Source organism: Ipomoea triloba, chromosome 2 (assembly GCF_003576645.1).
Source record: "Ipomoea triloba cultivar NCNSP0323 chromosome 2, ASM357664v1".
NCBI classification, from domain to species: domain Eukaryota; kingdom Viridiplantae; phylum Streptophyta; class Magnoliopsida; order Solanales; family Convolvulaceae; genus Ipomoea; species Ipomoea triloba.
The window spans coordinates 9,728,965-9,746,264 of record NC_044917.1 but is presented as its reverse complement, the minus strand read 5'-3'; the positions used below and the strand labels follow the sequence as shown (position 1 = coordinate 9,746,264).

Below are 17,300 nucleotides of genomic sequence, written 5' to 3'. Positions count from 1 at the left end.
TGTGTTCTTGGTCAAGCTTAAAGCTTGATTACGAAAACGCTATCCCCTAAGGGATAGTACGAGGCCTAACCTCGCTCACTACCCTACGGAAGAGGCGGCCTTTGACCAAGCCTATGGCTGACCGAAGTGAGCTATACTCGCACACAAAGCGTACAAAAAAAATAATAATAAAAATAAAAAATGGGTCGGGGCCCCGCCTCGGCCAAGTTTAGCCGAGGACGCCTTAGCCACGGCTGGCTAGGGTTTCAAAAAATAAATAATTTTTATATTTAAAAAAAAAACTTATTCGTTTCGCTTCTCTACGCTTGTAGCATATGATATTCGATAAGTGACAAATTTTCACTATCATTACTCCCTAGTTGACTCTTCTACGCACGCTCTCAACTTGGAGTAGGGGGCTGGTGACAGGATAATTGGACAAGGTACTGGATCCGACCCGGTAACAATTCATTAAAGCAACAAGTGTCGTTGAAGGAGAGGTAACGGTTCATAGGGTTCGCCTCATTAAAGAACCGTTACGAAGGAGCGCACAACAATTATTGAAGAGACAGACACTTATGGAGGGAGCCATTGCACTTATTAGGAGGCCGTTGGTGTCCATTATTGTAGCCATTACTATTCTTCAGTATAAAAGCCAAATCCATTAGCAAGTAGGGGGCTCTCTGTTTTCTGACATCCAAACTCTTGTACTCAACTATGATTACTTACTTATCAATATTATCCGGTAACCATTTTTACGGTCAAATACTTTTTGTAATATAAATTTTATCTAATTAGTTAAGAAAATTGATAATACACATATTACGTTCATAATTAAAGGAGATTAAAAAATTATGATACTTATTTCAGTTCACAAATTATTACGTTAATTCACAGATTATTACGTCCATACAATTATTAATTATACAAATTATTCCAATTCACAGATTATTACACATATAAAATTATATGCTAATAGTTACTTTTGAATAAAATCTTAATAATTATGGTAATTAAGAAATTAATTCACACATTATACTTTTATTAAATTTTTTATACTTTTCGTAATATAGATTTTTTCTAATCAATTAAGAAAATTAATGGTACACATATTACGAACATAATTAAATGAAATTAAACATAAACATATTACATTCATAATTAAACGTATACATATTATTTTATTATTTTATTAAAAATAGTATATATACTCCTTAATTACCATAATTATTCAGATTACATTGAAATCATAATTAGCATATTAATAATTAAGAATAATATATATACTCTTTAATTATTTACATTATTTTTGTACTGTAGGTACATTATTTTAAGGTACATTATTTTTGTACTGAAAGTACATTATTTGATATATAATGTACCTACAGTACAAGAGTAATGTACCTTCAGTACAAAAATAATGTACTTTTTATTTTTTGTTCACACAGCTGTGTGGACCATGGTCTTTGCACTAATTTGCCTCTTTAATTACCATATACTAGTCATAATAAAACGACATTTTTTTTAAACATAAAAAGACCTTATTTATATTAAAATTTATTATAAATTTTCTTGGCCATATAAGAAATTAAACATATAATTTTGAAGCAAATATATTAAACACTAATATATAAATCTTATAAATTCAGATAAAGGTACATTTTCAAATATTAGAATTGTTTATAATTTCATCATTAATTTTATTATTTAAATCTATAATAACAAAATATTTTGCGTGAAAAAGAGGAGGGTGAAAAAGGAAAAAGTAAAATTAAATACAAAATAGAAATCATAAAAGAATCACTCTTGAGGTTTCCTGCTACAAGGCTAACTTATCGAGTTCAGAACCTTGGGCTAGTCCGTTCTTGCAGGGAAGCAAGGCAGAGGAAGAAGAGAATCTCAGTTTAAGAATAGCAGTACCCGGATACTACGTTGTCTGATGCAAATTCCACATCTGCTTTCGTGTCTTTGACTTAAGGGTTGATTCCAAAACATAATAATAGATTGATCCGGCTAACGTTTCTCTGCTCCTCCTTTAACCGCCTGCTTTCTCCAAAAAGCTCTAGAACTCTTTTGAATAGCTAGCAAACTATGGGTGAGCCAATTTGATTTTTCTTGTTCTATCAATATCAGATCTTCATGTTTAATTAAAATTTTCTGTTTTAGCTTCACAATTTTCTTTTGCCTTTGTTGTTTAGCGTTTTTCTGCTGATTCTCGATTTGGATTGGAAAGGTCCTTTTTATTTTGGTTAATTATTCTTTTGCGTATTTGAATATAAACATATAGATGGCTAGATGTACATATACATGGATAGGGATGTCTGGAAACTTTATTGAATTACATTTTTGTCTGGGTGGGATGATAATTATTCTGGTTTTTGTTAATTTTGGTATATCCAAAATTACTGCTAGAATATTTTTCTGGAGTAATGCCCATAACCTGTTTGATATATTGTTTCCAATTTTAGATATTGAAGAGGATATCAAGGCACTTCAGCTTGATTCGGCTGGTATAACTCTATCACTGAGATCATCAGTCTATTTTTTACCCAGTAGTAAATATGAAAATGACTAATATTATTTAGAGATGTTGGTAGTTTTGGATTCACCTTTGCATACTACTAAGTATTATTTAGAATTAAATGATTTGTCAAAGGTTGTAATGCTTAATGTGTGTATTTCATTGTACCTTTTTCACTGTGGCTGATTGTGAGTAGAAGATACTCCTATGGAAAATGCTGTTGATGGTAAACCTGATGAAGTTGTACAACCTGATGAAACTGACAGAGGAGGTATTTCTCATTGTTTTTTGGTCAATATTCCGTAATATGCTTTTTGGTTGCTATTTTTCTGGGCTATGCTTTTCTTGGGTGTCTAGATATGTATATATGATTATTGGAATAGGCGATCTTGTAACTTTATAAGGACTAAATGATAACTCTTTCCTCAATTTGATGATTTTTTTAACTGAATTTCATTTCAAATTAAATTAATTAGTAACCAGTGACACATAATCGTCTTTTCTTTTTCAAAGTGATAGTTTTGCATGCAGCTGTATAGCATGGAACTAGGTTAATGTTAAAGAATATAAGTAACTGATGAACTGTACATATGGATTGACCACATGAGAAATGAAGATTGGTACTTTTAATTTCTTATTACTAAATATTTTAATATCAAGTCAAACAATTTACAGCAAAATTCCTAGGAGAAATAAGTACATAACATTTAGAAGTTGGTAAAGAATTACTATTTGTATGAAGTTTTTTTTTTTCTTTAAATTTTAATTTTAATAATAATTAGTAAAAGCCCCTTGTCTTTTTGAATAGAAAAATTAAGCGTTTATTCTTTGAGTTTTGAAGTGCCAAAGGGTGGACTATTTGCTTAACTTTTTTTTTTTGGCATGCTTTTCAACATGAACTGATTAAGCCTTCAGAAATACATTAATACAAGATACAGCTCTCAGCTGGGCCTCTCTATGGTGAGAGAAAAATGTGGGGGTGGGGGAGGTGAGAGTATGATAAGGTGCAGATCAGAATTGTTTGTGGTTAATAGAGGAGCAGTTCTCCAACCATCCTGATTTAGTCTATGGAATGTATACTGTAAAACTCTTCTTCTAATAGGAACTTGAATATGATTTGCCAAATACATTTTCTAAAGTACTATGCATCTGATTTTGCAAATTAGAATTAGGTGGTAGTCCTTTTTATGGGCAAAGAATGAAGAGTATCATTTTCATTTGCTCATAGGCATCACCATCTCCTTCAAGAGGAGGAACCCAGATGACAGAAGAAAGTAATGTGCTTATTATGTTATATTTGCTATCCATATGAGGGATGTTGTAATATGTTTATGTTCTTTGTGTTATAGATGTTAAGAACGAGCCACAAGCAAACTCAGACCAAATACATACTGAGCCTAAAGGCATTTCGGAAGGTCTGTAATTGGTTTTGTTCTTTCTGTTAACTGTTCATTCTGATATCAGTGTTTCATTTCTATTAAGGAGCAGCGTGTTTGCCTGGTTTAGTGGTGGGAAATTGCACTCTTGGCATGGGATTGTAATTGTTCTATCTGTCTATTTCCATAATAAACGGCATTATTAGATATGGATGAATTATTTAGTTTTCTGGGATAAGCTGTTTTATTTACACGTAGGCACCAAGATGAGGCTGCAAAGACTTCACAAAAAATCACCTCACTTTTCTGAGTAGCATAAGATTTTTAAATCTGCATTAACAGTCTACATTCTCTCGCTTATCACAGAAAGGGCATCTTAAGCACAGTAATCTGCCTTCAACAGAAGTTGATACCCCTAAATACTATCTTATTTTATTCCTTTTAGAGCTACCATGCAAAAGGTTGTGTCTAATTTTCTCACTGGTTTCATAGCATAATCCATGGGTTTACTACTTTACTGTCACCTCAGTGAAAAAGTTAATGGTGGATTGGTTCAATATCCTTTCAACATGTATTAAGAATTGAATTTTTATTTGTCTTCCTCACTAGAAATTTGATGTGCTCATCAACTTTTACGTTCTTTTCAGAAAAAGAAAAGAAAAGTCCAGCGGTAGAGGATGTAGATGACGAGGCAGAAATCAACAAAAAGCGACATCTGAATGTTGTATTCATTGGGCATGTTGGTAAGGAATTCTTTTAGCTGTATATACATACACACATGGATGTGCGTCCACATGTTTATTTAATTGTTTGTATATTACTATATTTTAATCCTCTATATGATCAATTTCATTTATCAAGTTGGAAATTGAGGGAAGTGCTGCTCCTGTCTAAAGCAATTCTGCAATTTTAGTATTTATGAATTATGATATGCATGATAGTTAATGCTTGGTATGTTTGCAATTTTATTTTCAGTGGTAGTTTTCAAGATATTTCTTGCATTTTTTTTTATGTAAGCTACAAGCTAACATTTGGTTTCCTATCATCACTTGTAATTAGTTCTTTACCTTTCTTTTTTCCCTTGATGCCAAAAGATGCTGGAAAGTCAACTATTGGAGGACAGATACTGTTCCTTAGTGGACAAGTAGATGAGCGTACAATCCAGAAGTATGAAAAAGAGGCAAAGGATAAAAGTAGAGAGAGCTGGTAAATCTTGCTTGCTTTTTTTTTTTTGTTATACATTTATACTTAGCTAAACTGTTATATTAATGGTTTTTAGCAATCCTTTAATGGAGGGAAATTTTCGTGGAAAATCTTGCTTGATTAATAGGCCCCTCAATTTTGTATCATCAATGCACTGATGTAGTAGGTCCCAAATTTTTGCTATGTTCACTTGATAGCTATTTAGTGTTTGTAATGTGAGGAGTTATGAATAGAAAGCTATCATGCATGGATTGATGAATGGAGGTGGAAGTCCCCTTCATTTATTACAAATTTCTTCGGATAATTTGGATTTAAATATCATGGAAAAGATTATCCCCACATTATGGTATTGTGATTCAAAGTTATTGCAGTTATTCTAGACTTCTACAGTTTTAGATTCTCAAGATAATAAGTGTGCAACTTTAGTCTCTTTTAATACTTAACATTTGAAACCAATATTATTTGTGTCTGATTCATGTCACTCAGGCCACATTTAGTATTCCTTTCTCTAGTTTCCATTTCTCTATTTCAATTCTCTGTTTCCTGTTTTCCAATTTAGAAAATGTGTTTCCAGCACCCATTTTCAAAATTCTCTGTTTTCCTTTCTCCAGCTTTTTTGTTCTCCAGAAAAATGAAAATTTTCTCTAGTTAGTAATGCACCCACTTAGGCCTTTACTGAATACTAGGCATGCAATCACATTGTGTTGAAATGTCAGCTTGCATTTTGATGACTAGTTGGTGGAACTGGAAGCCATTTGGTGTTGACAGTTTCTTTTTGCAAATGCATAATCCTTGCTTATTCCATTCTTCCTTTCTGTATTTTTCTTTTGACTGTATTAGGTATATGGCATATATCATGGACACAAATGAAGAAGAGAGGGTTAAGGTATTCACTTGGTAATTCCACCATTTTTTTTAAAAAGCCATCATGTTCAAGTGTTCAACTGTTCATTATAACTCACTAAAATTCTGTAGTTTGCTAAATCATCCTTCTTTTTTTTTTTTTTTTTTTCTTTTTTTTTGGGGGTAACTTTGTGTAATTTGACATACAGGGGATTACTGTTGAAGTTGGAAGAGCACATTTTGAAACAGAAACTACAAGATTCACAATTTTGGATGCTCCGGTAAACTCCAGACATCAATAGTTTACATGTTTTACATTTTATTTAGCGGCACACTTTTTGAAGTGGTCAGAACAAAGACCTAATCTTTTCTATGGAGTGTTGGAGATGGCTTAATGTTGAAGATTTGGAAAATCTTCTTTGCTCCAGTTATAAATTGCTAGTTATCTTGTTTACCTTTCAATCTTTGCTTTAAATGAACCCTCTTTACCAATTCTATGTTCTCCAGGGACACAAGAGCTATGTTCCAAATATGATTAGTGGAGCATCTCAAGCTGATATAGGTGTCCTGGTAAGACTTCTCCATTGTAGTCATGAAAATCCCATTCAGCCTGAATGGATTGTGGCCATTTTGTGAAAGATGTTTTACCTTTTTTTGTGTGTGTGGCCTTGTAATCCAGGTGATATCTGCAAGGAAGGGGGAATTTGAAACTGGATATGAAAGAGGTGGACAAACACGTGAGCATGTTCAACTTGCAAAGACTCTTGGAGTTACAAAGCTCCTCATTGTTGTAAATAAAATGGATGAACCTACTGTCAACTGGTCAAAAGAAAGGTGTTTCTTTGTAGAGTGTCTTTCAGTGTTTATTTTGATTTTTTTTTTTCAGATTGCCTTTATGTAGTTATATCTTTTCAGGTATGATGAAATTGAGGGAAAAATGATTCCTTTTCTGAAGTCTTCTGGATATAATGTGAAGAAAGGTAAGCAAACAAATGCTTGAAGTCTTGAACTGCAGAGGAAATGGGGTTTTATTCCTCTTTTAATTATGAAATGCCTAGATATTTTAGGCCTTATTTCTCATTTCTGTAATGATTGTGTCTGCTCACTTCCAAATCATTTAGTATTCATGTTCTTCTCTATATCAAGATTTTGCATTCAAGTTTTTGGATTTTTCTTGTTTAGTTGGATGTGAAATTTTTTCATGACCTTATCCAGTGATTTGGTAAGGAGTGATGATTGGATCAACGAGAACTATGAATGAATAGAGTATTGAGCTGTGAAAAACACATTTCCTGAACTGAAGTCAAAGTTTGCACTAATGGTATTTGTGTGCAAGTTTGCTTTAAGATAATATCTTTGATATTAAACTCCATGATCTTTGGAATGAAAAAAATAGTTAGTTTTTTGCTACTCCAACTATAATTGCACATCCACTTTGGTAAACCAAGTTAAAAATTGGTTAGCAACTATCCCCCAACTATTGGACACCAATGGTTCCTTAACAGAAAACCGATGGAAGGATGCTCTTTGTTTGATTCTGTATAGTGTGGGGACCATTTATATCAAATTTCTTTTTTTTTGGAAACATTTATATCAAATTTCTTATACTTCAAATTGGACAGAAATGGCAAAAGATGTCGTGTCTAATTTTCAATTGTTGGTTTTGAACTGTGTACAGTGTACTTGAGTGGAGTTCCCATTATACTTTGGGACAAAACCGGAATTTACTCTAATGAACAATTTGCTTGAAATTACTTAAAGATCTCTAACCACCTGGAATGAATTTCTGTGAGATAAATGCATCATTTTTTTTTTCATATGTTTTTAAGGAGTGTTCCACATTGTGCCAAACAATGTTTGAAATATGTATGTGTGTAATTTTTCATTTTAGGCTTATTACACTTTTGAGTCTACAGAATTTTACTTGATTTCTTAGAAACTTTTTCAAGAATTCCATATAAATTTGAATCTCCAATCTTCCAAGAACTGTGAAGTCAGGCTCTTGAGCTCAGTCCTATTCTTGTTGGTATTGTTGCAAGGCTTGCCTCCTTAAATATATGGTTCTCATGATTACAAGCAAATAACCAAGACATTTTATTTTATTTTCTTTGATTCCATAATATGAAAATGTAATCCATTTTGCTCTTTCAAATGTTTTTAAAAGAAAAGGTTATGTATTTTAAAATGTATGAGCACAATTTAGCAATGATGATTATTATTTTTTTCAAACCATTTCTATTCTTTTGGTGTGTAAATAACAAGCCTTTAATTTCCATAACAATGGATTTGTAATTTGTAAAGAATCATCAATGAAAATTGCGAAATCTATCACTGCAATTGCTACTTTAAAGGGTTTTTTTTTTTTTTTTTTTTTATTTAAAATTTTAATTTTTTAAAATTTTTTTAATTATAATTTACAGATGTTCAATTTCTTCCCATATCTGGGCTTTTGGGTTCAAATTTGAAAACAAGAATGGATAGAAGTGTTTGTCCATGGTGGAACGGCCCCTGTCTATTTGAAGCTCTTGATGCGGCTGAAGTCCCCCCTCGTGATCCTAAAGGTCCTTTCAGGTACTGCTGGGCCCCATTTGGTTACTTACCAGCTTCCCATGCTTCTATGTTTCCAATACTCATTTCTAGTTAGAATTCTCTGTACATAAACAATGTTTATGCATCTATTTTTTCCAACTCTCATATTTCCATTTTGAATGCTTGTCAGCATGCTTTAATGCTGTTATTATCTAATTTGGATATAATTGTTTTTGTGTATTGTGTGTTTGTTTTAGCTGGCACCTTTTTCTTAATTGATAATCAGGTTTCCTACTAACTTTGGCTGTATGTTTCGTAGGATGCCAATTATTGACAAATTTAAAGATATGGGGACAGTTGTTATGGGTAAAGTAGAATCTGGTAGCATACGCGAGGGAGACAATTTGTTGGTGATGCCTAATAAGGTGTGTATCTCAAACCTTTGATTTTAGTAAGAATTATTTGGTGTTTCAATTTGTTATGATTTGTGTAAGAGTACTATTTCAATAATCTTATTTCCTTTGCATGTTCAGGCTCCTGTTAAAGTTCTTGCCTTATTCATAGATGAAGATAAAGTTCGACGAGCAGGGCCTGGGGAAAACTTACGAGTCAGATTATCCGGGGTTGAGGAAGAGGATATCTCATCGGGTTTTGTTTTGTGCAGTGTTGGTAAATACCATTCAATTATTTTTCACAATTTCACTATACTTAAACCTGGATTCACATTTTTATTTACAAGCTATATGTGTGCTCTTGGGAGCATTCTTGAAGTGGTAATTGCTTACTTATTTTTGGGGGATTGTGGGGTAAAAACACTGGCTTTAAAGACACTTTGAGGATAGTTGATTTTCAACTCAACCCCTACACATGGTTGTGTTCTATTTTTTATTTTATTTATTGGGGTTGAGCAAGAATCTAGATGGCTACGTTGTTGGCCGTGATAGCAATTGCTCTATTTGAAGTTCATGGCAAATGCTTGAGGATGGTTTGCAAAAGCTTGAAATTGTAACTGATGGAAATAATACACTTGCTGTCTATTGGGATATATTCAAATTGAACAGAGTGTTATTCTTTACAGTTTGTTGCAAGGGGTTTTTGACTGAAATGTGACAAAAGTTAAGGTAGTTAGACAAAAATAGGAACTTTTTAAAAAGGTGACAAAAATGGGAAAAACGAGTTTGGGAAATGCGTGTGGCGTCAAAAACGCATTTTCCAAACTCGGATGACTTTAATTTTTTTTCGAAAGACGAAGTCATACGCATGTAAGAAATGCGTATGATGTATTTATACATCGTATGCATTTCTGAAATGCATATGATCTTTAAAAAAATAAAAATAAAAAATTGTGGCGTTGCCTTCTCTAGCGAAGGTTGGGTTGCCTTCTCCTTCGCCGCAGAAGGCAACCATTTTGGTCGCCTTCTCATCATACGCATTTCTGAAATGCATATGACTCCGCATTTCGAAAAAAAATTAAAGTCATCCGAGTTTGGGAAATGCGTTTCTGACGCCACACGCATTTCCCAAACTTGTTTTTCCCATTTCTGTCACGTTTTCAAAAAGTTCCTATTTTTGTCAACTATCCTAACTTTTGACACATTTCAGTCAAAAACCCTGTTGCAAGATGTATTGCTTTTATTTCCATAGAAGACGTAATAATGGTCTATACCCTTTTGTTGCAAAGATAGTAGTATATCTCAATAAGCTTTTTGAGAAAAGAAATTATACCAAACAACTATTAACTAACAGCTAATTTACCAAACACCTTTCTATAATCAGTTAATGTTATCAACTAATCATACCCTCTAACCTAATCAGCTAACAACCATTTACCAAACAGGGTCAATATGAATTATACGAGTGTTTGATTAATCAGCTTTTTGTAACAACTTATTGCTCTAAAATGCTAAAAAATCAAAAAGCTGCTCAAAGAAGCTTTTTCAATAAGCTTTTTGAGAAAACAAATTATACTCTTAAAGGTCATTTTGCATGTAACCAACTATCAACTAATAGCAAACACTTTTTACTATCAGCTAATGCTATATTGCTATCAACTAGTCAAACTCACTAACTCAATCAGCTAACAGCTATTTGCCAAACACTCCCATAGTATTTTTGTTAGGTAACTTACCTTTGTTCAATAAAATGAAAATTTTGTATCTTTTTTATGAACCCAAAACTATTACGTAGTATTATGCTGAATTAATGAAATCTTTTAAATATTTGGATTGTGTTGAATCGTTGTTTTTAAGGCGGACTTTCAAGGCGAGATGCCACCAATTGCCTAGGCGAAGCAGCCGCCTAGGCGATGTGTGTGTGTGTATATCAATTCATAATTTAGCATTTTAGTGTATAAACATATTCTCAAATCTCAACAATAAGTACTAAATTATGCAATAATTTAGTATTTCCAGCATGGGCCTTTAGATTTAGCCTTCCTTTTAGGATCCGTAAATCCGTTGATGGATCAAAATTTGGGTTATTTTCATTCTCAGCCATAACCTGTCATAAAACAAAGTAAACAACCACTAAGGCGACACTGGGAGAGGGGGAGTCAGCGTCCCAGGCTCTCAGCTACGAATTAGTAGGGTTTTTTTTTTGGTAAGGCGAGGCAAACTCGTTAGGCGACCGGTCTCCACCGATCGGACGCATAGGCAACGCCTTAACAACAATGGCTTGAATTAGCATTATTTCTATAACTATAATCCTCTGTGAATGTCTTTTCAAATCAATCGTCTTGGATATGTCTAATACTTTTCTCTTAATGCAGTAAAGCCAATACTTGCTTTTTCTGAGTTTGTTGCTCAGTTGTATCTTTTTTATGAAACCAAAACTATTATTATGCTGAATTAATGCAATCTTTTAAATATTTGGATTGTGTTTGAATTATCATTATTTCTATAACTATAATTCTGTGTGAATGTCTTTCAAATTTCAATCGTTTTGGATATGTCTAATACTTTTCACTTAATGCAGTAAAGCCAGTACCTGCTGTTACTGAGTTTGTTGCTCAGTTGTCAATCATGGAGTTGCTGGATAATGTATGTATTAAAGCTTTTAAAGCTATATTGCTCTCTTGTTGTCTCCTTTTGTGACTGGGTTATTTGGTAGATATATTTGCTCTTTACATCTGTTTGAAGTCTAACAACTTACAACTGCCATATATTTCAGGCAATTTTTACTGCTGGATACAAGGCTGTGTTGCACATTCACTCAGTTGTTGAGGAATGTGAAATTGTAGAGTTGATGCAGCAAATTGATCCTAAAACAAGGAAACCAATGAAAAAGAAACCACTCTTTGTAAAGAATGGTGCTTTTGTTGTGTGCCGCATTCAGGTTGGCTTTTAAAATTTTATGAATTCTGCTCTCTACTCTCCCCATATATAGATTGATGATTTATTTGCCTGCACAGTAATGTTTTGAATATGAAATAGACCAAATTTACCCTATATGTTTGTGTTATTTTTTCCTAGTTCTTGGGCACTTGCTAATGGACATCCCCAAATTTTTTGCTTTCTTTTTTTCCTATTGTAAATGTTTATCACTATTGCAAGCCTTATAGGTTCGAATTTGTTGCTTTTACCTTTCTAGGTGAACAGTCTGATATGCATTGAGAAATTTTCTGATTTTGCCCAGCTTGGAAGATTCACTCTCCGCACAGAGGGTTTGGAACTTATCCTTAGTTTTCTATTGCATATGACATTTTCTATGTACTGTTTATCATGATGGTCGTCATATTCTGCAGGGAAAACCGTTGCTGTGGGTAAAGTAACTGCTCTTTCTACCAATGCATAAAATTTTCTGTAATCTCTCAGGTATGGTATGGCTTATTGCAGTACAGACTTGTTTTGACCTATCAATGTTAGAGGATTACATTTTCTGATTGCTCTTGAAAATACCGAAAGAAAAGCACAGGGAGTTCTAAGGTGCAGTATAAATCTAATATTCTGCTGTGTTTCGTCTCGTAGGTTGGTTATATTCTGTGCTGTCTTGACTCTCGAGCTGGAGCTTTCAGGGAATGACACAATGGATATTACAGTGATGGTGCAGTGTAGGGTGTTGTTGTTACTAGGCTGTCAATGTTAGCCTACCAATCTTCAGATTTTGATTGTACTTTAAGGGTTATTGATATTTTGGATATTTATTGTTTTCATAATCTTATTATTTATGATGATTGAGTTGGTACGCATTTTTGTTTAAACAATCGAATTCTGCCCTGAGTGTTTTTTTTTTTCAATAATGAAGATTTAATTGTTGCCTATTTTGCCCACCCATATTAAAAATTTGGTTTTTCATCTTTTATACAAAGGCGTTTGGTTGTTTGGTTAATGAAAGGTCATTGTCCACATATCTTGCTTTTGGATTTTGAAATCAACATAGGGAAAAATAAACAAGTTACCCTTGAATTTAAATACATACATGTGTCTTACTGTCTTATACATATTTATTTATTTACATTTATTTGATTCGAATTTTTATTTATGTACTATTAAACCAAACTAGGTGGAAATACTTCTTTCATATGGAGGGGCTTATTGGAAACTCAAGATGTTATTTGGAGAGGTTGTAACTTGTAAGTGGAGAGTGGGGGATGACAAATCCATTAAAATATGGACAGAACTTTGGGTTGTAAACGACGGTGACTATTCATATAGTTTGCCCTTCAAAGTTAAGGGAAGAAACTATATGGTGACATTTACTCTGTTAAAAGTTGTTATAGAAGATTGGCAAAGAACTTCCACTCTCCAAGTCAAAGGAGCCCCCACATTGCGTCAATGAGGCATTGTTATTCGATCTGAGTGCTTTTCCGTGTGAGCGTGTCATCTCGGAGGTATGTAATTTGTAAGACACGGGCTTGACCCTCCCTTTGATCAGGAAAAAAAAAAGGTAAAAATTTCTTTGGAAACTTATTCAAATTGTCTCCCAAATATAGATATATTGATTGCAAGACGAGTTAACTACTCCAATGCTTGTCACCCTTGTAACTTGATGTTGAATCCAGTTTACACACTTGTTTGCTGAATGTGCTATTGCGAGAAGTTGTTGGAGGTCAATTGGAGGAATCTCTTCTGTTCAAGCCAATGTATTCACCGATTGGGTCTTCTAAACTTCAAAATTATGGAAGTTGATAATCAATGTTTCCTAGTTATGATTTGATGGAGTATTTGAAATACTAGAAACAACGTAACAAACTTTGGAATAACATTTTTGTCTCTCAAGGTAATATTGTTAATAGGGCCTTCTCCTTTCTTCAAAAATTGGAGGAATGCCAAACCATGTGGAAACCAAAGGATAAATGCTATGAATCTTAGTATATTAGGTAGACTAAACTTCCGGAGTGCTTTCTTAAAATCAATGTTGATGCCGCTCTTAACCTTAAAACCATAGAATGAGGTTTGGTTTTGTCACTAGGAATCAAGAAGGATCGTTTATTGTTGCCAAGGGGGTTCTTTGGAATGGTTTGTTTTAACCAAAAGAAGTTGAAGCAATGAGTATACTAGAGACCTTGAGTTGGCTAAAAAGTTAAAATGTTGATAAGCTTTAGATTAAATGTTGTAAGAGGGCATTCTTTATGTATATAAGTATATAGGTTAGTGGTAAGTTTCGAAACTAGATTGATCCAATTTATCTCCTCATAGGTATGGAATAGGCGAGTTTGCCATGAACACTGGAATTGGGGGGGGAGGGGGGGGGGGGGGTTGGATTCCTTGTGTACATAAGTATATAGGTTGGTGGTAAGTTTGAAGATATATTGACTCAAAACTTAGATTATAAACTTTCTTTAAAAAAAAAAAAAAAAAAACTGTTTCAACCACCCAACCCCACCATATTTCAAGTTAAAATTTTTAATGTTCACCTCACCAGCGGCTATGCTTTATTATTATTATTAAAAAAAAGAGAGAGAGAGAGAACAGCCCTAGACTCCTTCCCGCCAATGATTGGACCGGACAGTTTTGAATAGTGTCATTGCAGTAAGCCAAAATGCAAAGCTTCCGTTGCCGGGAATCGAACCCGGGTCTCTCGGGTGAGAGCCGAGTATCCTAACCGACTAGACTACAACGGATTGATGTTCTGTTATTTTCTGTAAATTTTTTATACGTTAAAACTTAAAAGAAAGATTGCATTACATCAAACACCTTTTTTTTTTTTTTTGAAAACTAAATCAACCACCCTAATTTGCTGATATTGAAACAATTTTTTTCATCCCTCTTCGTCTCTCAACATTTTCAAATCCACTAAATTAAATTCAAAATATTTAAATTCCATCACTTTTACCAAAAATTCACCACCCTTCACATGAAGTATTTTCAATGCTTTTGGCTGGACAAAAAAAAAATCAAATTAATATTCAATAATTAAAAAACGAAAATATCATTATAGTAAAAGAAATCAATGGTGTAATAACATTAATGAGAAAATTATGAGCATTGAGTAAAACATTAAATCTAACAGTTTGACTCAATAAACCCACTAAAGTTAGACAAATTTATTAAAAATTTACTTAGTATAGTTTTTGCTATGTACTACTGTTGAAGTATAAGGTAGCTTGTATGGAAAGCTGATGAATATTTTGATTAATTCTAACGTTTTGCTTACATATCAAAGTTTCAATTCTGATATAGTGCGGTGGTGCATTGGTCATATTCAAAGACACATCCTAGATTCTTGAATTTAATCGATATAAGTGTATCATTTTCTACCTTATACTTTTTGGACAAAATTTTACTTAGAAGTCTTAGAATATTACCCCTTGAAACATAAGATGTGAGATAACTCCGCTGATATTCATGATAGTATATATTTTATACTCTCTCAAACATTTTCAACACAAAAAATCTAAACCCCTACCAACAAGGTTCGAACTTATGACTACTCATTTAGAATGGTAATCGAACGCCATTATCGCACTACATGGTAATTGGCACACAAGAACAACAAAACATTTCACACATTGCCAATGACCTTGTGGTCTAGTAGCATCTGGTGTCCCGGTTAACACTCCCACATGGATGATGGGAGGGATGGGAGTGGGTTCGAGCCTCAGTGGAGGCAACTGTTGACTCACTGTGCTTCAGTAGGTTGAGAAAGTAGCTATGAGTAGTACTCAAAAAAACATTTCACACACTATCCATATACCAAAAATAAAATCTCATAAAAACAGTTCACACACTAAATCCATTCTTCCATAGCCCAATCCAAAAAATAAAAAATCTCATAAACCATAAAGTCAATAGCATTTGACACACTCTATCCATATCCTTTTGCTGTTCTTTTAAAACTAGAAATGTCAATGTGATGAATTCNAAAAAAAAAAAAAAAAAAAACTGTTTCAACCACCCAACCCCACCATATTTCAAGTTAAAATTTTTAATGTTCACCTCACCAGCGGCTATGCTTTATTATTATTATTAAAAAAAAGAGAGAGAGAGAGAACAGCCCTAGACTCCTTCCCGCCAATGATTGGACCGGACAGTTTTGAATAGTGTCATTGCAGTAAGCCAAAATGCAAAGCTTCCGTTGCCGGGAATCGAACCCGGGTCTCTCGGGTGAGAGCCGAGTATCCTAACCGACTAGACTACAACGGATTGATGTTCTGTTATTTTCTGTAAATTTTTTATACGTTAAAACTTAAAAGAAAGATTGCATTACATCAAACACCTTTTTTTTTTTTTTTGAAAACTAAATCAACCACCCTAATTTGCTGATATTGAAACAATTTTTTTCATCCCTCTTCGTCTCTCAACATTTTCAAATCCACTAAATTAAATTCAAAATATTTAAATTCCATCACTTTTACCAAAAATTCACCACCCTTCACATGAAGTATTTTCAATGCTTTTGGCTGGACAAAAAAAAAATCAAATTAATATTCAATAATTAAAAAACGAAAATATCATTATAGTAAAAGAAATCAATGGTGTAATAACATTAATGAGAAAATTATGAGCATTGAGTAAAACATTAAATCTAACAGTTTGACTCAATAAACCCACTAAAGTTAGACAAATTTATTAAAAATTTACTTAGTATAGTTTTTGCTATGTACTACTGTTGAAGTATAAGGTAGCTTGTATGGAAAGCTGATGAATATTTTGATTAATTCTAACGTTTTGCTTACATATCAAAGTTTCAATTCTGATATAGTGCGGTGGTGCATTGGTCATATTCAAAGACACATCCTAGATTCTTGAATTTAATCGATATAAGTGTATCATTTTCTACCTTATACTTTTTGGACAAAATTTTACTTAGAAGTCTTAGAATATTACCCCTTGAAACATAAGATGTGAGATAACTCCGCTGATATTCATGATAGTATATATTTTATACTCTCTCAAACATTTTCAACACAAAAAATCTAAACCCCTACCAACAAGGTTCGAACTTATGACTACTCATTTAGAATGGTAATCGAACGCCATTATCGCACTACATGGTAATTGGCACACAAGAACAACAAAACATTTCACACATTGCCAATGACCTTGTGGTCTAGTAGCATCTGGTGTCCCGGTTAACACTCCCACATGGATGATGGGAGGGATGGGAGTGGGTTCGAGCCTCAGTGGAGGCAACTGTTGACTCACTGTGCTTCAGTAGGTTGAGAAAGTAGCTATGAGTAGTACTCAAAAAAACATTTCACACACTATCCATATACCAAAAATAAAATCTCATAAAAACAGTTCACACACTAAATCCATTCTTCCATAGCCCAATCCAAAAAATAAAAAATCTCATAAACCATAAAGTCAATAGCATTTGACACACTCTATCCATATCCTTTTGCTGTTCTTTTAAAACTAGAAATGTCAATGTGATGAATTCAAAGGCCGAACAGGCGAACACAGCCC

The 17,300-nt window shown here is 33.3% G+C and overlaps 1 protein-coding gene and 2 non-coding genes across 3 annotated transcripts; 1 reads left to right on the top strand and 2 right to left on the bottom strand.

The window, feature by feature from the left end:
- Positions 1-1,787: 1,787 nt before the first annotated feature.
- LOC116010595 (eukaryotic peptide chain release factor GTP-binding subunit ERF3A-like) lies at positions 1,788-12,709 on the top strand. The gene is made up of 19 exons (XM_031250076.1): positions 1,788-2,074; positions 2,448-2,489; positions 2,697-2,771; positions 3,850-3,915; positions 4,524-4,619; positions 4,971-5,082; positions 5,920-5,965; positions 6,132-6,203; positions 6,430-6,492; positions 6,602-6,756; positions 6,838-6,902; positions 8,343-8,493; positions 8,771-8,876; positions 8,985-9,120; positions 11,425-11,489; positions 11,620-11,784; positions 12,040-12,112; positions 12,194-12,263; positions 12,417-12,709. The coding sequence occupies exons 1-18, from the start codon at positions 2,071-2,073 to the stop codon at positions 12,241-12,243; spliced, it is 1,542 nt and encodes a 513-aa protein (XP_031105936.1). The 5' UTR covers positions 1,788-2,070; the 3' UTR covers positions 12,244-12,263; positions 12,417-12,709.
- Positions 12,710-14,439: 1,730 nt separating this feature from the next.
- TRNAE-CUC lies at positions 14,440-14,512 on the bottom strand. The gene has a single exon. It is a non-coding gene; the product is annotated as a tRNA-Glu (tRNA).
- A 1,449-nt stretch (positions 14,513-15,961) lies between these two features.
- TRNAE-CUC lies at positions 15,962-16,034 on the bottom strand. The gene has a single exon. It is a non-coding gene; the product is annotated as a tRNA-Glu (tRNA).
- Positions 16,035-17,300: the final 1,266 nt, after the last annotated feature.

What these genes read in the sequence shown, in the direction of transcription:
- LOC116010595 (XM_031250076.1), top strand. An exon ending in TGTATTCATTGGGCATGTTG is followed by an intron (nt 4,620 to 4,970) that starts GTAAGGAATTCT and finishes TGATGCCAAAAG; the next exon opens with ATGCTGGAAAGTCAACTATT. An exon ending in AAGCTGATATAGGTGTCCTG is followed by an intron (nt 6,493 to 6,601) that starts GTAAGACTTCTC and finishes CTTGTAATCCAG; the next exon opens with GTGATATCTGCAAGGAAGGG.